The sequence below is a fragment of the Cryptosporidium ubiquitum genome (genome assembly GCF_001865345.1).
Source record: "Cryptosporidium ubiquitum isolate 39726 chromosome Unknown contig_25, whole genome shotgun sequence".
Classification (NCBI taxonomy): domain Eukaryota; phylum Apicomplexa; class Conoidasida; order Eucoccidiorida; family Cryptosporidiidae; genus Cryptosporidium; species Cryptosporidium ubiquitum.
The window spans coordinates 141,125-162,262 of NW_021639822.1; the positions used below are offsets into that span (position 1 = coordinate 141,125).

Here is a 21,138-nt window from a genome sequence, read left to right on the forward strand (position 1 = left end):
AAACCAATGGTATATTTGCCTGCCTTATGTACATCTCCTATTTCGCTCTATTTTTTGACTTTTTCATCAAAAGATACATCACCAAAGGGACTCCTTTTGCTGAATGGATGAATGCCAGTAAAAAGCACTCTAAACGTGAATAGAACCTCACACGTTAGTTGTGCCGCCCATGCAACAAACTAAAAGGCGGGAATGCTTGCATGCATGAAATATGCTTTATTCAGTCAGAATAAGAACATTTCCTGGAAGCTATCAAAATGGCCTGAGCTGACTGGAGTAGGCACAGACTGACAACAATAATTAGTAATAATATTAATTAAAAAGGGGAAATGGCTTACAATAGAAGGCAATTAGGTATATAATTGTAGGTTGTCTAAAAATTTAAGAGAAAAGAAGCTAGTAGTTATATAATTCTTATATTCTCTTTATCTTTTATCCTCTTAGTTATTATAAGTCAATTATTCTACTGTTAGAAATCCGACAAATGGAATATTTGGTCCATTTAGTCCACTTGAAATTATCTTATTATAATGTATTGATGAGGTGTTAGTTCCACTATTTGAGCTGCTCGTGTTATTAGCATTATTAGATTCTAAGGAATTACAAGCTAAAGCCAAAATTTGTCTATAAGGGTGCCAAGATGACGATGTTATTCTACCAGGAACATCAAAACGACTAAGAATCTTTAATTGAGTATTGTTTAGCATTAATGTATCATTAGAATCCTCACTTGGCTTTTTTTTTTCTGAAGAAATTGCTGTTGATATTATCTCACCTGTATTATTGAACTCTATACTAGTTGCAATGCCATCTATTCCTCCAAGTGTTGAAACTATTGATTTGGAAGGTAAATCCAAAAGAGAAATAGTCTGATCTTGTCCAAAACTCGCGATTATATCTGAAAATTCGGTCACAATTAATGAGCTATAAAGATGTGTTTGAATAAGCTCTGACTTATTTTGATTTAGAATATCTCTTGAATTCTCCAAAAAGATTATTTCCAGCTTTCCATCATTTCTAGCCATAATTAAATGCTTACTGTCTGAACTAAACGTAATATCATTAATTTCTTCTGAAGATTTTTTGTGACTTTGAATAAAATAAGGAAGATCTCTTTTTTTTGGCCTTTCATTGGTATCATCTAAGTCTACTTTAGTTTCGTTTTCACCACTATTTTTTGATTTCAAAATCGGTATTGGAAGTTTTGAGCTTTTTGGAAACCTCAAATCAATTGCATATAAGTTATCAGTTCTATCTCCCGTTACTATTGTCTTATCATCCTTTGACCAAGCTACGTTTAGAAAAGAGTCATTTGGAATATTAATCTCAAAATGTGATAATCCTGATCTAAGATCATAAAATTCTATACAAGGTTTATTCAGAGCAATACAAATCATCTGTAAAGGATTCAAACTACTGGGAATTGCCTTAAACCATTGCCCTGGAATGCTTGTTTCTGCCACATACATTTGAGGGTTCATTAATTGTATACTATCTCTAGCACTATAAACAAGCTTATCCCCATCACATGTCCAATCTATACCGCATACTTTGCTCCTTTTCTTTGTGTCATGTAATCTTGTAATCTTTACCACTGATTGGTGGCCTAGGCAATCCTCTAGTATAGAGTAGTCCTGATTAAAAGCAGGTAGAACATTTTCTGGAGCCGTGGTTCTTCTCTCTAACACTTTTGATATCATGAAAAAGAAACTCAGTATATTCTACACAAATTAACGTATACTAAAAATAATAAATCTCCTCTTACTTTTGTTGACAGTAGTTTGAAATGCCAATTATTTAAATATATTTTTAAATGGCGCCAAATTCTCTTTTTTTTTTAATATTAAAGAATTAACAATAATAATTATAATATAATTAATAATAATAAAATTATATTGCAACTAAATGCTAATCAACGTAGTGCTTCATAAGTTTATCTATTATTGAAACTGACATTTCACTATTATGATCTCCGCAATGATCATTTATAGCCTTCTCTATATTCAAGTCTATAGATATCCCAAATTTCTTGCCTCTTTCAAGTCTTTGAGATCTGGAAATTTCACTACATGGACCAAAGTTGTGGTCTAAATCAAATTGATTCAACGTATTTATAAGATTCTCGTCGTTTTTAGAATCGCTTAATGTTTTTAAATCCAGTATTTCTGACTTTGGATTTACTATTGGTCTGACAATACTAGTCTTGAATCCAACCAACTTTGACTGATTCTCTTTTTCATCTTCCACTAGTGACTTAGATGGCCTCTTTCTCTTCTTTCTTAGATTTGGAGGCATTTTTTGAACTTAAATGATGCTCAAATTCCCAATCTGCTTTGATCTCACACGTCCAAAAAAACGGTATTCACAAAATATACTCAAGCTTTTCAGTTTTCACTCTAAGAAACTTTTCAATAATCTGCTAGTACCAAAAATTTCCTCTAATTCAAATTAAAGTGTGTTCCAACTTCCATCTTTTCTTTACAATATATTTTAATGAATTAAAATATATTTTTCTTTTTATAGTTTAACTTAATACACAAAAATACTAATGAAATTGCCCGCCAAAACGTCTGGGATATCAAATATTAATTGAACATGTAAAAATGATAAACTTTCAAAATAAGAAAATGTCCGAAATATGTCAAAAAATGACAAAAACTAATTATTTGACTTTTGTGTGTGTGTGTTTATTAGATAAGTATTTATTCTAAGAGAGTTTAACCATTTAACAGACTTAAGTAGTATTTCTTTAAAAGTAAGTATTAAAATAATCTATTCTAGTGATTTAACAAAAATTCACTACAGTGTTTTCCAGGTACAAATAAAGGTCCTAGTGGATCTTGGAAGTCATAGGGATCATGCTTGGATGGGTATTTGTCTGCACTTCCCGTGAACTTTGGAGGAACAACAAGCCCAGGATTTGAAGGTGATGAGATTGTGGCAGTTTTAAGGTAATAAAATGTACTTCCTGTACTAATGACTCCAGTATCACTAACGATAGACATAACACCATCATATTTTCCAATTTCAGGATACTTTCCTTGCTTGATGAAAGGTTCTGTAAATGCAAAGTATCTGGAAAAGATGTGCATAAGAAGTTTTTCATCAGTGGTTTCTGGTCCTGGGCTAGCAAAACTTCCAATATTGGTCATTTGGCCTTCAGGATAGGTAACTAAAAATCCATACCATAATGTTTGACCTTTTTTTGCAAGAACATTAGCTTTTTGAGTTTCACTTGGGATGTAAGAAGGAGGATTTGATTCAGTAGAAAGTTGTTCTTGTACTAATTCCTGGCAAACATAATTACCTCCCCATCTAAAAGCATTATCTTCCAAAACCTCAAATACAAGGACTAATTCTTTTGGATTTGTCAAAAGTCCCGTTTCATTTCTATAGGTACTCATAGTAAAATTAGTTTCTGTAATCGAACCAGACTCTAAGAAACTAATCTTAGCCCACTTCTCTGTCTCGTTTGGCCAATAAAAGGAAGTTTGTAGGATATTTAACCTATTGTTATTTTCATCAGGATTCTCTTCTTTTAAGCTTCTGATATTGTTTTTAAACTGGGTTTTTTGTCTAAGCTTGTCCATTATTTTTTTCCTATTAATCCTTTTGAATTTGAAGTCATTTTCGTCAACAGTAGTATTACTTTGTGTAGCAAACTCAACAATTTCCACTCCAAATCCATAAAAGAAATAGTCAAAGAGATGATCAACATTTTCTTCAAATAAAACCATTGATTCATTGGAAGCTGTTTTGTAATTTGAAAATAACTTGGATTTGTCTGGAGTACCTTCTATTTGAGAATATTCATAAATAGTAGAATAAGATCTTAAGTTTGTTAACCAAGCATCAGCTTGTCTACTAAATATCCAATCAACTTTAGCTTGGTCAAATACTAATGAATGGACAATACCAAGTAATAATATGATTCCAAATAAGTATTGTAATTTTGTCGTGTAATTTAAACTCATATTTCTCAAATATTAGTTAATAATAAATTTTCTTTGTTTCCTTTTGTATCTTAAAGTTGAGGGAATTTTGCCTTTTAACCAACTTATACTTAATAAAATATTGATTGTGTATTATTAGTGGTATTGGTAGAAGTATTAATATTATGATTTTAGTATTATTAGTAGTATTTATTGTATTATTTAAAGCAAAAACAACAGTAATGCTATTATTTATAGTTTCAACACTGCTGGTAATGTTACTAGTAATAGTAGTATTTATAGTAATAACAATAATAAATAATAATAGTAGTATTAATACTATTATAATATACAAATACAATTTATAACTTATAATATATTAATAAATTTAGTAATTGTTTTATTATAATTGAAAAATTTATCTGTTTTCTGCTTCTAAATGTTATTTTTCTCTATATATACAAATAAATAATTTATTTCCTTTGCTTTTCTTGTATTTATTAATTACTTAATACTCGTCTCCTATTTTCTAACTTTATTCTGACTTGAACTTTAATCTAATAAAACCTTTAATTACATACTTTTCCTTTCCAATATTACTTTTTCCACATCGATTTTTAATAAATTTTTTTGCATGCATGCAATTTTTTAATATTTTTTCATCCCGGTATCGGGCCACATATGGCGCCAAAAGTATGTAGATTAATTAATGGAAAGAGAATTTGATGCAATAAAAAAGAAAGAAAGAAAACTTTGTAAGTAAAAATTATTTAATTAATTAAAATAAGGAAATAAAAGGAGGTAACAAACAAATTTTTTTTGGTTTGTTTTTTTTAGATTGAGCCACTTTTGTCAATAAAGTTTGTCAAGTAATTGAGCTTAACCTTGAAATGGAGGCAAAGTTAGGAAATTAAATGGGTGTTTTCCTTCTGATGCAATTGAGAAATAAATAAATATGAAAGAATCTAGTGACGATATCTACAGCCGAGTAAGAAAAATCAAGTTTAAGAGAGTAGGCTTGGAAACTAATAACAAAAGTAATAATACTAGAAATATTAATTTAAAAGAAAAACTTGATAATAAATCAGAAAATTCTGAACCATTTAATTTTCAAGGTAAAGAGAAGAAAAAGAAAGGGGAAGGAAGAATTATAACATCAAACACCACAGTACAGGGTTTTCATACAAAATTTCAACAAGAACTTAAAGTTGGTGATTATATAGAAATTGAACATCCGAATACATTAATTAAAGAAAGTAGAAAAGTGATAAATATTATAAGTGAAAGAACATTAATAATTGAGAGGGAATTTTCTTGTGATTTGGTTTCAACTAGTGAATATTACTATATTAGTACTAATGATATAGATAATGACTTGTCTGTAATAAGCAAAAGTAATACATATTCCTATAGAGAAAAGGATGGAATGTTTAAGTATAAGACTGTAGTTAAGTCAGTGAATTCAAGCTTATCAAGAGAAGACATCTTGGATATTAGAGCTAAAAAACAGAGAGATAAATATTGTTGGATATAGTATGTTAAATGATATTGATTGGGGTTAAATACTATAAAAAGCTTAGTTTTCAAGCTAATTAAATGTATAATACTAATATATATATATATATATATATATATATATATATATATATATATATATACATATATAAAGTAAAAAACTAGATTTATATTATTAAATTGTTATAACAATCAAATCTTTACTCTGTATTACGGTTAATCTTTGATAAAATGTTTGCATGAGGAGTATTTAATGTACTTAAATCCTGTTTACCAACATGGATTCTTCCAATTGACTCTCCTAAAACATTTGTTGTTATATTCTTAACCTTTTTAGGTTTAATTTCTCTTGGAATCATCATTGCTGACTTCAGTAAGCTCTTATCTGGTATCTGATGCTTAACTAATTCCATCTTTATTTGTAAGCCAATCTCTGATAAAATTGCTCTCGGTGATCCATTTAAAATAAGGCTTTGATCTGATTTAATTAGTGACTCATTTGGTATATGTTCTGTTGGTTTATTTAAGTGGATTAAATAACTTCTAATATCAATATAAATCTTAGAATCCTGTAATCCAATAATTGAAGAATGATCAGTATTTTTCTCTGTCTTAGATTCATAAGCTGTAATGAGGATTAAATGATCAAATCCTTTGAGAAACAGTTTTGATCCTCTAACTATTGGACCTGAAAAAGTGTCAAAAAACATTGCTCTCATGCTTTTATAAACATCGTCAGATTCAAAAGGAGCTCCTTGGCAAATTACTATTGGTTTTGATCCATACTTTGGTAATTCCACAATTGGGGAAATTCCCTTATAATTTAGTACATTGAATTCATACATATCCAAAATATGGCTATCATAATATCTTGTGAAGATTAATCTAAATGGGTGTTTCTTAGAGCTATTTGCAAATATACTTATACTTGAACCATGCTTATAGGATAGTTGTTCCATCTTGTGAAAATCTACCCATGGAGAAGTTATCAGCTCTCCCTTTGTAATGCCTCTAACAATTTTGGTATAAGCCCTTGGGAAAATCTTAAATAAATCTTTCAACAAACTTTGTATGTTTTCCTTGCATTTCGATCCCTTAATAATCAACCTTCTTTTTGTTTCTTCATTTACCTGACTCTCCCTTTTTATTATCATACTTTTATTTGATCCTTTAACTTTACCAGAACTAGATTTTGCCATTCTTATTTCGCTATAAATACTTTGGTTCTCTTTATTCCCAATTCTTTATATGAATGATTGTTTATTAACGTATTTTTACTATGTAATATTATATATATTACATATATATATTTATATATATATATATATATATATATATTGTGCCAGGTTACCTTTCTATCTTTCTATCTATCAATATATACATATAAATAGATGATTTTAATATTATTTATAGATTTTCTTTGAAAAATCTTTTGTTTCTTTTTTGGTTTTGAAAACAGTCAACTTTTACCTTTTATTATTCACTTGGTTTTCATTAAATACTTTATGTATATTATATTGTTTATTAATATATATTGTATACTAATTTAATATATATTAATATATTACATATATTATTAAATAAGTTTTCTCTGTTTCCCGCCCAAATTTTTGTAATTAATTGTATACCAAAAAAGGAAAAGTGAGTACATGTAGATGTATTTAACGCATAGAAAAAGAGGAAATAGAGGAGGGAGAAGAATAAGAGTAGGAGTATGAATATGAATATGAAAAGTGGTGGGAACAGTGGTAGAAGGGTGAAAAGATGATTTTCTTTATTATGTTTTTTGCATTGTGTTTTAAGGCCATAATTCAAAATGAAGAAGTCCCATTTAAAATTTCCTCTCCCTTTTTTTTCCTGAGCCTCTATCTCTTAGTATTTTTCCAATTTTTTCTGGTTTACCCAATTTGACTTTGAACTACAAGTAGAATTTTTATTTCATTGAGTAAATCAAAAAATGTTGAAATGTTTAAGTAGTGATTAATTGTAGAAATAAATTCTTCAAACAAGAATGAGTATATTTTCCACTTGGCATTACAATTTGTAAGCCATTCAGAATTATTGCTTTCACTAAATATATTAATAATGCATGGATTAAAATAAAATTTGGTGGAATTAAAATTTGAGTTTGCTGAAAGGGTCTGTTTCTTACTAAAGAGGTTATAAAAGAACAAATTACTTGGATCATTAATTAAATCAAATTTCTTCCATTTACTTATATAAAATTGTTGTTTTTCTTTAATTATTTCCCACATATTATCCTTATTTTTACTATAATTTAAATCTCCTTTCTTTATACCGGCAGGGTTTACAAGCTCAATCTTTTCTAAAATAACAGATTCTAGAATTTCTTTTGATATAATTTCTTTAGGTATAAAAGACCCCAGATCAAGAAAAGAGTTTGGGTTCTCAGAATTTACTGGAAGTTCCAACCAAGTTGAATTCATTTCTCTTGAGAACTCGTCAGGATTCTCCATAAGATTAAGATCTTGCTCTTTATTACTGTCTATAATAGATATTCTTGGATAGAACTGGGACTGCCAAACCATCCACCAAGGAGGACTTGTGATTACAGAATCATCCAAATTCAAAGAATTTTGATAAATGTAATTAATAAATGCAATATTGAAACCAAAATTACTCAAGTTATTTTGGAAAACTAAATGATTTGGGTTGAATTCTATATTTCCCTTAATTCCCACTGATTTTTTAATTAGTTTTGGGGTTTCTATTACATAATCACCAGTATTAGTTTTTCTTGATTGAATATTTCTAAAGTAGTTTTCATACACGTCATAATCCTCGTCAAATTCTCCTCCTTCCCATTCATCTTGTTCAATCTCATTTTTTAATGGAGAGAAATACTCTTTTAAGTATTTGAAGTTTTCAATATCAATATCATTGATATTTATGGGGATGTCTGAATTATTCATTGAATGAGTACTTTTTTTTCTAAAGATGTTATTAATCTTTATTTGGTCATAGTATGTAAGAGTTGTATTAATCACAAAAACTCGAATTTCAGATGAATAAATAGTTTTTCCAAATTTATTCTTATGGTTATTATTTTCGTATGATTTATAATGTGAAATTAAAGAATAAATATTAAAAGTATGAAACCTGTAGAATCTGTCTTTGCTATAGAACTTTTGTTGGCCAAAAAGTTTGACTAGAGTATTATACTCAGAAAATAAGGAATTAATGAAATTATTTTGCTTAGTAAAAACATTTTTAGTTAATTTATTATACCATGGAAGAAAAATTTTATTATTGGAATTTTCATATTTTAGTAGAAATAATATATTCTGTATAAATATCAAGACTTGTTCAATATCGAGTACAAACTTTTGCTTGATAATTGGTTTTATTACATTAACTAATGGATCATCTTTTTTTATTAACAATCCAGATGATGAATTCAGTACTGTAAAACCTTTGTTCAAATGATTAATCTTGAGCTTATGTTTTACATTTCTGAGAATTTGATTTAAGCTTATTAAATTCCAAGAGAACTTTGAAATCTTTTCGTATCTCATCAATAATTCATTCTTTTTTTGTTTATTTCTGGATATAATAAATCCATTAGACTCCAAAAACTCATTTAGTATTATCATTTTACCAATTTGTTTGGGTTTAAGAACTTTACTTGGTAAATCTTTAAATAAATTATTAAAATATTTTTCAATTTGATTGTTTATTTGAGGGCCTAATACATTTTCAACAAAGTGTACTTTTTCCAGCAATTTTTCATTCATAATGCTTATCTTCACTGACTCCAACTCAAACCCTATACAATTGTGAAAGATCAATCTGTCACACCAATTGTTACCATTTATAATATTTATCTCTGATTGTTCTTTATTATTCACTTTATTCTCAACTATAAATTTTCCAATTTTTTCAGTCCACTGTACCTTGTTTTGTAAATCCCTGACAACACATTTTAATTCACAAACAGGATATCCCCTTGTTAAAAAGTTCTTTGCTATTTTTACTCTTTGATACTCTTCCTCAAGTTCATAATCCTCCAATTCTTCGTAATCATCCTCTTCTCCATAATTCTCATCACCACTATAAAATACCCCAAATCCATTCTGAGTCTTTTGATTGACTTTCTTGTGATTAGAATCTTCTTTAAAAGTATTTTGGTCGCCATTATTATGCTTAAAATGAACTTTCTTTTTATATAAAAGCTTTATCTCATCCAATAAAACTAGTTCGTTAAAATCAATAAGTTCCATTGGAGACTCAATTTTAATAGAATAATTATATTTGTCAACTTCATTTTCTTTGAGATTCTTCCTTTTTACCAAATAATATCCTGAAGAATATGCTAAGAAACCTTCTTTTATGTACCTATTTTTTTCTTTATGATCAAATTCTCCCAATTTATGTTCTTTGTCAATAACTGGATCCAACTTGGATTTAAATTTGTATTCCTTTACTCCTTTATTCATTCTGTTTGAAAACTTATTTTTGTTAACCTCTGAAAAGCTAATTTTTAACCTATTGGTTCCAAATCCATCAAAATTCCCGAATTTTCCCCCATCAATCTCAGTTAAATAGTGATAGTAGTTATTATCCAAATTTGAACTCAATATTATTTTATCAAAGTAATCTTTTAGTTCAATACCCTCATCTATGGACTCCTCCTCTTCTTCCTGTGCATCGCTTTCTAATAATTTTATTAACTCAATAAGTCTTTCTGTTCCTCCCAGACTATTCAAAATTTGATTTTTATGTACATTCAACATATTACTTGCTAAACTACTTTTAATTGAGGTATCAGGTTTCTCCGTAGGACTCAAACTATCCTCGAAGTAAATTAAGTCTTTCTCCAAATATATCTTGTCCAAGTATTCTTGAATATAACTGTCAGTTAAATCATTTCTTAAAAATGCATCTGACCTCAAGTTTACCAAGTAACTGAAAAAAACCACGAAATATAATACTTTCAAAAACATTTTCTTTTGATTATATTTCCTTCCATTACTGAATCAATATTAAATTGCAATATTTTTTAACTTCAATTCCTTAATTTTAACTTTGCGATTTAATTCTTAAAAAATCCCTTTTTAGTTGGAAAATTTTCTATTTCAATATCATGAACTTATTGAGATTTTAGTTATATTGTTTCCATTTCAATCAAAATCTAATCTCCAAAACTTTTCTCTTTATTTTTTTCTCACTAAATTTTAATAAATTTTTATTTTTTTTAATTTGTTTTTAATTGTCACACAGGTATTCCGTAAACGTCTACTTTGACCTTTAGAATAAAAAAAGAATGTGGAACCTCCCCACACATGCAAACACCGGTATTAAATAAAAATCAAAAATAAATTATTAAAAACTAAGTAAAGCATATTAACATATAATAATCATTTTAAAAAATGATAATTTGCTAATTCTAAAAATTCTGATTAACTAAAGTCAATTTAACTAAATATTTATTAAGTGGTTTAATATTTATAAATTCTGCTTTAATCATTTTTTCGATATTAATTTATAGTACTTACATGCATTAAATTATTTTTCTTATTTATTTTGTATATATTGCATGCAATTATTACAATATATACACGTAATATATACTAAATAATTTAAAAAATGAATGAATGTATTTATCAAAAAGAACATTAAAAAAAAATTAGTCCTTTTTTCTTCCTCTTGCTTGAACTATATTCAAAATAATAAAAATAACTTAAGTTTTGTCTATTCCTTTCACTTACCTTGTTTATACTTGTTTAGAATTGACTTTCCGTCTGGGTGTGCTTTACAATATGTGCTTAGAATATTGTCCATCTATTTGATAGAAATAAAAAAAAAAAAAGTCAATTGATAATCAAATAAGCTATCATATTTTAACTCACAATCTTAATATTTGGATGTGTAACTTCAAGCGACCTTTCCAGTACATATAAATCAACGGCTTTATCTTCTATAGTCAAAGAATCAGAGTAACTTAACCCAAAATCAATAAAAATTACTTCACTTTGATTAAAGTTATTGCTTATTATTATATTTGAAGTAGTCAGGTCTCCATGAATTATTTGGCCGTGTAGTTTTGAGATTGCATTTCCTATTAATGTAGAAATATCTATCAATGTGTAAAATAAATGTTTTTTATAGTAAATTTTTAAAAAATTATAGTTAAAAATACATGAAATTATGGATATTGAATTATTCAAATACCTGATAATTTTAAATCATAATTACTAGAATTCAACATTATATCACTCAAGTAATCATTCAATGTTGTTCCTTGTATGTAATCCATAATGATTATTCCATTGTCAACATCAACAAAATGAACATTTGGGCAGTTTATACCCTTTTGGTTACACCTTACTAGATTTCTAGATTCTCTCAAAATACGACTGGTTCTTAGACTTTTATCTAATTGGGGATGCCTATACTTCTTTTCAAATCTGTGTTTAATCACAACTTTTTTATTTAATAAAGTCGTCTCATATATTCTCTAATACGCAGTTTCCAATGTTATTCAATGAATTTAAATCAATATTTTTTATTAACTTACAGCTTCTGCCCCTTGAAATATAAGTTTTTCGCAATACTCGGATGGAATGACCTCCATTTCTATTAATAAATTGTTAATAAAAAATCCAACTGAAATTCGTCCTTCTAAGCTAATAAAAGTTACAGATATACTTTAAATTATATTATATTAATCTTTAATCCTAGTGAATAATATTTATTAGTATAAATTTTTTATTAAAATATAAATGCGCGCCATCTAATAGTAATAATAGCATGTAATAAACATATTTTTTCGAAAATGTGTATTTCATCAATATTCTAAGCTCCTCCAAAAGTGTTGTACCTATAAAGACTTACTTCTTTCTTCTACTTCTAGAAGCGGATCTTCTTGACTTTTTCCTAGATTTATAGATGTTCTTATTTCTAACAAACGCTGATTTAATTTTAGATTCATTTTGATTACTGTTACTATTACCCATTAATTTAAAAAGAGATTTATTTTTAAAGGGATTTCTTGCCCTTTTAAACCTATGGAAAGGATTTACTTTACTTTCAAATTGAGATTTCGTTTTCTTTATGTGAAATGCTTCATTTTTTTGATTTAAAAAATGATTTGTGTCTATTTCACTTTCGCTGCTTGCACTAACACTACTAAAACACTCACTATAATTAGGATCTCTTTCCATACTCTTTGATAGGTTAATCCTTTCTTCTAATTGTTTTGTCTTTGCTTTCTTTGAGATGTTTGCCAGAATTTCGTAGTCACGAGATCCGTTTGTTGTTTTTCTAAAACTATTTGCGCTTGTATGCTCTATTGCTTTATCTTCATCAACTACAATCTCTTCTTCTTCTTCATCGTAATTTCTATCTTCAAGATCGTCGTTCTTATAACTTTCTTCGCTCTTGTTATCCTCATTGCCCTCATCATTATCGTTATCCTCGTCATTTTCGTCATACTCATCCTCATAGTCTTCTTCATCCTCATCACCCTCACTCACGCTCTCACTCTCACCCTCAATCTCATTCTCACTTTCACTCTCACATTCACATTCACTTTCACTTTCACTTTCACTCTCATCATTTTCATTTGAATGATAGTATTTCTTATTTCCTAAGCTGTTATTTCCAGAGATATTTTCGTTAAATTTTGCCTTAAATCTATTACAAAGTTGATAATTATGTCCAACATTTCCACAAAGAGCACAGTAAGCTTTTTTGACTACATCCTTGAAAGGAACTTCATTTTTACAAATAATATGGCCAGTTCCAGAACAATTATAGCACTCAATATCTAAGTCTTTAATTGTCTCCGTGGAATCCTTATCTCCTATAATTAATATACTTTCTTCATATCCCTTCTTAATACATGGATGAATACGAGTATTTTTTGTTACTTCTGAAGACATATTTTCGTGTTTATTGTTACTATGATTACTGCAAACTAGCCTTCTGTAAGTTGAAAAGTCCAAACGTGAATTCAAATAATAGTTTCCTCCGTTACATGATTCACATAACCTAGTGGAGTCATCTGAATTTTTCCTCCAGGGGCAATCTTGTACATAGTGAAATCTGCTAGAACATATATGGCATCTCAATTTTTTACATTTTTCTTGGGGATGTATTTTAAGACATCTTATGCATGTATTTTTCTTCCTGGATTCCAATAGTTTTTTCTGCTGAACAATTATTTCTTCAGGTATATCATAAGATTTTTGATTATCGCTATTATTGCTAGTATCATTAGTATCCTCATTTTTTGTGTTATTTCTTATATTAGAATAAAAACGCAAATTATTGTTGTTTGTACTTTCATTTTGTCTACAAGAGTCCAATTTCACATCTTCATAAGTATCCCATAACATGCTTTCATACTGCTTCATCCATTCAAAAGTCGATCTTTCTTGAATACTTGGACTATTATATACTCTATTCCCATTGTATTTATGCAAGCCTCTTCTTTTCCATGAGTTATTATGGTAAAAAGTCTGATCATACCTATTATAAGAGGAATGTTCCGGCCTAAACCCTAAAAATTCATTTTGGTTGTATCTTCTCGTTCTTTTATCAGAGTAAAACCATTTATAATTATTTGTTTTAGTTTTATATCTAAAATTACTATTATCAAACCTGCCTGCATCCATTTCCAAGATAAAACTTAGATTAAGAAAAATACGTATAAATTAACGATATTCATTAATTATTTCCTCCTTCTGTTAGGTTCTGATCTTTCCAATTACTGATTTATCGTCAGTTTTTGATGTATGCAAATTGAATGATGAAAATCTATAAAGTTGTTTTTTGGCGCCTAATGCCGATACTTCGAAATTTGCCAAAAAAAAATGTATTGAAAATAAAGGGTAATTTTAAATCGTGAAATTTTCTAATAAGCTTAATAAAAGTACATATTTAGTTAAATATCTCAAGCTATTTATACCAGGTTTTCTTTTTTATAATTTTTGTACTTTATTTTCTTCAAATTTGCATTAATTATTTTTTTAAATGAATTAAAAACTAATGGCGCCATGACAGATTGGCGCCGCATGAAGTGCATTTTATACTGTGACTAAATGATTGATAATCTTAAAAAAAAGAAATAATGGGAGCAAGAAGTTAAGAAGGAGAAATCTGTCATTAGAAACTCAAAATTATTTTGGGAAATAGGAATAAATTTACAAAAATTCAAATCTGTTGAGTTTTACCCTTAATTATTTTTATTTTTAAATATTTAAAAAATTATGGCGCCAAAGTAGTATAATATAATTTAATTAATAACTATTGACAAATTGGCTCACATAAATATGAATAAAATACGTAAAAAAAAAGACAAAAAATGGTTGAGGGGACTTCCATCTTCAATATAAAGCAATTGAAATTAACCCTGAACAATTTCAGTTAAGAATAAATTGGTTAAAATAATTTAGGAAAACTTTTGACGAATAAAATCAATCATCATTTATTTTAGTAAGTGTTAAAGAATGCCTATAGATATTAACAGAATTAGAGTGGAGAAGGGCGGGGATTATCAAAAGATAGCTGAATCAGAGGTGGCGAGGTATAAAGGATTGGAGACTCTTGAGGAACTTGTTAAAGTGGATCAGAAATGGAGAGAGGATGTATTTAAACTTGAGCAGAGCAAGAAGGAGTTGAATTCAATTTCAAAGGAAATTGCTCAAATCAAAAAAAAAGATCCAAAAGCAGATTGCAAGGAATTACAAGATAAAAGTGCACAATTAAAGAAGAATCTCCCAATCATTGAGAAACAAGCATTGGAAACTGAGGAAACAAGAGATAAGCTTTGGCATAAAATTGGTAATGTTATACAACCTGATGTTCCAATTTCCAATACAGAGGACGATAACCTTGTGTTAAGAACATGGGGAGAAATTCCAGATATCAAAGTTGATGGAACACCTGGAAAATTACACCATAATGAGGTTATGAGCAAATTAGGATTTTATGATAGTGTGAAAGGTGCAGAGTTGGCAGGCCACCGCGGTTACTTTTTAAAGGATTATGGTGTAGTAATGAGCATGGCTCTTACCCACTATGCTATGAACTTTTTGTTGAAGAAAGGATATCGAGCAATTCAGCCACCATATTTTATGAAAAGAGATTTAATGGGTAAGGCAGCTGAGTTACAAGACTTTGAGGAGACCCTTTATCATATTCCTTCTGATAACAGCAAAGGTGAAGTTGACTCCAATAGTTTATTCTTAATAGCCACATCTGAGCAACCAATAGCTGCAATGCACCACAATGTGACATTTGAGGAAAAAGACTTACCAATTAAATATGCCGGTACTTCGACATGTTTTAGAAAAGAAGCTGGAGCCCATGGTAAAGACACATGGGGTATTTTTAGAATCCACCAATTTGAAAAAGTTGAACAGTTCTGTGTTACTTTACCAGAAGACTCAAATAAGATCCACGAGGAAATGATTAGTGTTTCTGAAGAATTTTATAGATCTTTAGAATTACCTTATAGAGTTATTTCCATTGTATCTGGAGCTCTTAATGACGCTGCAGCAAAAAAGTATGATTTAGAAGCTTGGTTCCCCGGATATAATTCATATAGAGAGCTTGTTTCCTGCTCAAACTGCACAGACTTCCAGTCTAGGGCGCTTGAATGTCGTTTAGGATTCAGAAAAGAAGGAGAACGTGAGAAACGTTACTGCCATTTCCTTAATGGTACATTGTGTGCGATTCAAAGAACCATGTGTTGCATTGTTGAAAACTACCAGACAGCTGAAGGTCTCAGGATACCCAAAGTCTTACAACCATATATGAATGGCGTCGAATTTATCCCATTTAAAAACGAAAACCCTGCCCATACCAATTAGTCAACTTTACACACACGTGGGGAGGCGGGCTTTTTAAATATAGAAATGCATGCATTTCCTAGGATATGAAAATTATAAACAAAGAATATAATAAGATTCTTAAAAATTAGGAAATCCATATTAGTACTAGAGGTTTTTAAATTAATCTAAACATTGTCTGGAGGTTTCCTTTCCCATATTATCTCTCCTTCTTCGCCTATTATGAGATCGTCCACATAATAGGGAATGCAAAAGATTGCTATATTATATATGTGTCCTTTGGAGAACGGTGAGTTTTGCGTATCTGGAAATGGTTTTAGATATGATATCTTATTCCAAGCAAGATTCTCCCAGGTAGTTAGGTTGTTATAGGCAAGAAAAAGGTGGTATACAACAAGTAATAGAGAAAGAAAAGCAATAAAAAGTGCATTTCCAGCAATAAAAATCATGGAGCATACATCAAAAATGGTTGGGTGGTTATTATTAAGATCTGCCTTGAAAAGGCAAATAGAAATGCAGTAAAGAATCCAAATACACTCTGGAAATTGAACAAGAGAAAGCCACCAAAACTTGCATCTATTATATTCACCAATACAGACTCCAAGCCAGGGGCAGTGATGATCATGAGTCCGAATGCATCTTTCACATGAGGTACAATGCTTTGTTCGAAGTGGTTGATACATTCTACAGTAATCACAAAATCTTAATCTGACCCCATTCTGATACATTTTACCCTCTTTAAAAACAAAGTAGCCATCATTACTTTGAAAACAGCTATTTTTGAGATTAGTAGTACTCATTTCTCCTCTTGGTAGGGGGTCAATTCCATCCGAGGAACATGGAGAAAGCGGAAATGATAAACTATTACTGTTCAAATTTGATACGGGATGAGTTAATTTGTCTGCTTTTGGTGTTTTTTGTTCAATATCTTGTAGATTTAATCTAAAAGTTAATTCTTCTCTATTTGAATTTCTCGAGTTAGCGAAGCTACACTCAGGAGACCTATCGCCATCTAAAAGATCTCTTGATAACTTACAACATTCTGATTCATTATTATTAAACAAATTATCTAAGATTCGACTATTGTTTAAAGAAAATTGGGAAACTCCAATGGAATTTAGAAATTGCCCAGGTGCACTTTCCATTACTAAGCTTAAGTTGGCTGTACTCTTATCAATTCTTATTGGAGATTTTATCAAATTACTTGCATTCAGAAGTGGGAAAGATGTTGTACCATTTCCCAACTTTAAAATACTATTTGAGAAATTCAACTCATTTGAAGATGAACCACATCCAACATCAGCTAATGATTTATCATCCAAAATTTCAAAGCTGGTGTCATTGGCAGATTGATTTATCACTTGTAAATGATTTATAGACCCAGCTTCTAAGTCAAACTCATCCAGTTCTTCATCATTCTCATCATCTGAAGATCCAAACACATTATCTGTATCATTTTTATTCATTCCACTTTTACCCTTCTTTAAATTCCTCAATTCCAAATTAAATTTCAGTTTTAATGGATCTCTAATTTTATCTACTGGTTTCAACTTTGTTGATGGACAGCTTTTTAAATATCCTGGGTCACCAAATGATATTAATATATATAAAGTAGAATTTAACATACCAAAAATTAAAGAGTAAACTATAAAAAAAGGAGCATTATTTACATACCAATCATTGCTTGTGTTGTTTAATAATAACCATACCGGGTAATATGCATATAGTCTAAGTATACATACAAATATACCTGTAATATTCCAATAACTCTTTGAATTTACAATAAAACGAGATGGTAACAATCCCAAAGGATTATCTGTATATGATAATAAATCATTCTCTTTGTATATTACCATATCATTATTTTCCTTAATAAAAGGAGATGCTGATCTTTACTGCATTTATTCTTTTTTTATTAGCTTTTATTTTATATTCAAATTTTAGTAAATCTATCTAGTTACTTACCTCACCCCCCTCAAATTGTATATGATTATAAGGTGATTTATATTTATACTAAATAGGTACTTTGAATAATAGAGCTTTCAAAGAAAATTACTTAGTTGTGCTATATTCTTGGAATTCCACTCCTTTTTTAATTCTTAATTAATTTTTTGGACTATTTCTAACATGCACACCATGTAAGAATATTTTATGTTACCACAATTCTTGCTTTAAATGTGTATATTATTACAAAATAAATATCCAAACTTTGTTTATTCTTCCCAAAAACTTTTAAATTCTTTTAACATATAATGTCTATCGTTATTTTTTGCATTACTTTCTTAACCCAACTTTTGAAAACTACAATAATTTACAAACCTTTTTTTTTGTTTACCCCATTAATTGCATTTCACATTTTACCGCTAAGTCCCTGCCTACAAATGTGGGAGTTCCCGCCATAAACCACCTATGTGTTGGCGGTAAATGTTGAATGGCAGCCGAGAACTGGGCGCGCAAATGAGAAGTTACGGCAAAAATGCATATATGACAAGAGTTGAGACTAAAGAGGGGTTGGTGCGATTTACAAGTGAGAAAAAAAAAGAGAAAAAATTTGTATTGGAAGTGGTTATTTGGTTGTCCTTTGATGTTTTTTACTTTATATTTATGTTGCTTAAAGACATGTTGGAAGAGTTAAATTTAAAAAAAAGTTTAGATTTGAATGATGCTTGTATTTTGTGGTGCACTCTAAGTGAATTTAGTGATTTAGATTTTGATAAACTAATTAATCAACTCAGAGTTGAGATATTGGAAGATGAGGAGTTTGAGAGAATTTTAAGGTATGTTATTTTTAGTAAGTGCTATATTAATGGCATAATTAAAGATTATATTCATTTGAATGATTTGTAATACTTTAATTAGATATAAAATACTAAATGATAGAAAAAGATCCTTATTGAGTGTGTTGTTAATGAAGTTGAGTTTAATGAATTATTATGGTATTTCCTCAAAACAGGTGAAAATAATCCGAGAAAAAGGGATGAAACCATATTATAAATACAACTCAGAAGAACCATTAATTCACTTTAATGTTTCACATGATGGAGATATTGTGGTAATTATTTTGTCCAAACATATTGTGGGAATTGACATAATGAAGTCAGAGTTGCCTTCAAGAAATAAGTTATCAAACAATAATATTGAAGAAGCTAAGGAGAAGTTTTTGAAAAATATGGCAAATACTTTCCAACCATCAGAATGGGAATATATTCAGAAAGATATCTCTAAATTTATGCACTACTGGACAATTAAGGAGTCATTCGTTAAGTATATTGGATTAGGACTTTATATTGACCCAAAGAGATTATTAATTGATGGAAGTTTAGCAAAAGAAAATAATTGGAATTATTCGAATTCAGTTTCTTTGGAACAGAGAAGTATATATATGGATAATCAAATGCAGGTAAGTAATTCTATTTATTTTAAAGTAATTATATTAACTAATCAATTCAACTATTAAAAACATTTAATTGATTTTTCCCTTTTTAAGAAATGTGAAATTTACTCATCCGACCAGATTGTTCCCAATTACTATATTTCTTTCTGTATATCTGAAAGCCGACCTCAGAAATTCCAACCATTAGATAATATATCTAAGAATCAAGTGGGCGATTCTAGAAAAGAGAATACACTGTCAGAGTTCATTGAAAGTTCCAGCTTAAAGGTAAGCTTGAATTCCCAACTAATTTTTAGTTATATCCTAAACTAGATTTGATTTCTTGACTCCAACTTTGTTATTAAAATTTCTAGATACACATTCAAAAACTAAAGATAATGGATTATCTCCACTTGGATTGATTCCAAGATGCAGTTAAGCCTTCTTCAGGATTATTTTATGAAAAATAATTGAAGATTTGAAGAAAAATGCTCGGGGATTTCACATTCTTATTTCTCAAATTTAAACAATTTTCACAAACTTTTTTACTTAATATCACTCGTAATTAGTTAAATAATAGAAACTTCCCGCCAAAACCCCCACAAATTGGTGCATTTTTGCAAAAGAAAAATAAAAGTGACTAAATATTAATTTAATTAATTTATTATTTTTAGTAAAGCTTGAATTTGTTTAATAAAGTAGAAGAGAGCTAAGATGTCAATGGATACAGATTATGAAGTTTTGAATGAAGTGGAGTCAATGTCAATATTGAGACCAAAATACCCAACGCATGTAGTTACCAAGCAAGGAATAGAGTTGAGAAGCTCATCCTATGGAGTTGAGGACAGAGAGGGTAATATTGGTGAATTGTTAGCAGTAACTCAAATTACTGGGGTTGTTTATATGACATTTGATTCGTCTGGAAGACTTTATTCAATTAAAAAGGATGTTGCTAGAGAATTTTTGGGGGAGTTACAAGATGAAAGAATGAATTGGGAATAATCTTAAGGAAGTTTGAAGTAGATTTTGTGAGATCTGAGGGTAGAAAAAAAGGAAAGAAAAAAAAAGTGTTATTTTCCACAGAAAAAAAAAAAGAAATCTGCAAAAATTTTGTAAAACCTCCATTTGAATTCCAACCCTCTTCCAGAAACCCTTAATTCAAAGAAAAGTCAAATTGGAATTGGGTTCAGAAGTTTCATCTAGGTTTTTAGATATATAACTTCTTTTCATATAGTTAGCTATTTATTGAAAATTGTCACTGTTCTTTTAATAGAGTTTTTTAATCAATAAATCCTAAAAATTTATTATTATTAAATTAATAATTCTTGGTCTCAAATTAAACTTTTTTAATTACATCATTTTTTAGGTCTGACTCCCATTCTAGGCAAAGTGCTCGAGTGGTTAAGAGGTCAGTCTCGAAAACTGATAGCGTTTCGCTGCGCAGGTTCGAATCCTGCCTTTGTCGCCTTTTTGTAAACTTTTCCATAAAAAATAATTATTG

General features: G+C 29.1%; 10 protein-coding genes across 10 annotated transcripts; 3 read left to right on the forward strand and 7 right to left on the reverse strand.

Annotated features, from left to right (window-relative positions):
• Positions 1-458: 458 nt before the first annotated feature.
• cubi_03690 (WD40 repeat-containing protein) lies at positions 459-1,700 on the reverse strand (the record flags this gene model as incomplete). Its single annotated transcript, XM_029020704.1, has 1 exon — positions 459-1,700. One exon carries the CDS (start codon positions 1,698-1,700, stop codon positions 459-461), a length of 1,242 nt encoding a protein of 413 aa, XP_028874201.1.
• Positions 1,701-1,908: 208 nt separating this feature from the next.
• cubi_03691 (uncharacterized protein) lies at positions 1,909-2,295 on the reverse strand (the record flags this gene model as incomplete). The annotated part of the gene is made up of 1 exon (XM_029020705.1): positions 1,909-2,295. The coding sequence occupies one exon, from the start codon at positions 2,293-2,295 to the stop codon at positions 1,909-1,911; it is 387 nt and encodes a 128-aa protein (XP_028874202.1).
• Positions 2,296-2,777: 482 nt separating this feature from the next.
• cubi_03692 (uncharacterized protein) lies at positions 2,778-3,974 on the reverse strand (the record flags this gene model as incomplete). The annotated part of the gene is made up of 1 exon (XM_029020706.1): positions 2,778-3,974. The coding sequence occupies one exon, from the start codon at positions 3,972-3,974 to the stop codon at positions 2,778-2,780; it is 1,197 nt and encodes a 398-aa protein (XP_028874203.1).
• A 913-nt stretch (positions 3,975-4,887) lies between these two features.
• Positions 4,888-5,466, forward strand: cubi_03693 (uncharacterized protein; the record flags this gene model as incomplete). The annotated part of the gene is made up of 1 exon (XM_029020707.1): positions 4,888-5,466. The coding sequence occupies one exon, from the start codon at positions 4,888-4,890 to the stop codon at positions 5,464-5,466; it is 579 nt and encodes a 192-aa protein (XP_028874204.1).
• Positions 5,467-5,647: 181 nt separating this feature from the next.
• Positions 5,648-6,646, reverse strand: cubi_03694 (uncharacterized protein; the record flags this gene model as incomplete). Its single annotated transcript, XM_029020708.1, has 1 exon — positions 5,648-6,646. The coding sequence occupies one exon, from the start codon at positions 6,644-6,646 to the stop codon at positions 5,648-5,650; it is 999 nt and encodes a 332-aa protein (XP_028874205.1).
• Positions 6,647-7,345: 699 nt separating this feature from the next.
• cubi_03695 (uncharacterized protein) lies at positions 7,346-10,411 on the reverse strand (the record flags this gene model as incomplete). Its single annotated transcript, XM_029020709.1, has 1 exon — positions 7,346-10,411. The coding sequence occupies one exon, from the start codon at positions 10,409-10,411 to the stop codon at positions 7,346-7,348; it is 3,066 nt and encodes a 1,021-aa protein (XP_028874206.1).
• A 683-nt stretch (positions 10,412-11,094) lies between these two features.
• Positions 11,095-14,086, reverse strand: cubi_03696 (uncharacterized protein; the record flags this gene model as incomplete). The annotated part of the gene is made up of 6 exons (XM_029020710.1): positions 11,095-11,123; positions 11,177-11,249; positions 11,318-11,526; positions 11,640-11,925; positions 11,986-12,115; positions 12,303-14,086. The coding sequence occupies 6 exons, from the start codon at positions 14,084-14,086 to the stop codon at positions 11,095-11,097; spliced, it is 2,511 nt and encodes an 836-aa protein (XP_028874207.1).
• An 834-nt stretch (positions 14,087-14,920) lies between these two features.
• cubi_03697 (uncharacterized protein) lies at positions 14,921-16,285 on the forward strand (the record flags this gene model as incomplete). Its single annotated transcript, XM_029020711.1, has 1 exon — positions 14,921-16,285. One exon carries the CDS (start codon positions 14,921-14,923, stop codon positions 16,283-16,285), a length of 1,365 nt encoding a protein of 454 aa, XP_028874208.1.
• A 146-nt stretch (positions 16,286-16,431) lies between these two features.
• cubi_03698 (uncharacterized protein) lies at positions 16,432-18,120 on the reverse strand (the record flags this gene model as incomplete). Its single annotated transcript, XM_029020712.1, has 1 exon — positions 16,432-18,120. The coding sequence occupies one exon, from the start codon at positions 18,118-18,120 to the stop codon at positions 16,432-16,434; it is 1,689 nt and encodes a 562-aa protein (XP_028874209.1).
• A 748-nt stretch (positions 18,121-18,868) lies between these two features.
• Positions 18,869-20,639, forward strand: cubi_03699 (SFP-type phosphopantetheinyl transferase; the record flags this gene model as incomplete). The annotated part of the gene is made up of 4 exons (XM_029020713.1): positions 18,869-19,041; positions 19,124-19,664; positions 19,830-19,925; positions 20,352-20,639. 4 exons carry the CDS (start codon positions 18,869-18,871, stop codon positions 20,637-20,639), a joined length of 1,098 nt encoding a protein of 365 aa, XP_028874210.1.
• Between the last annotated feature and the right edge of the window lie 499 nt (positions 20,640-21,138).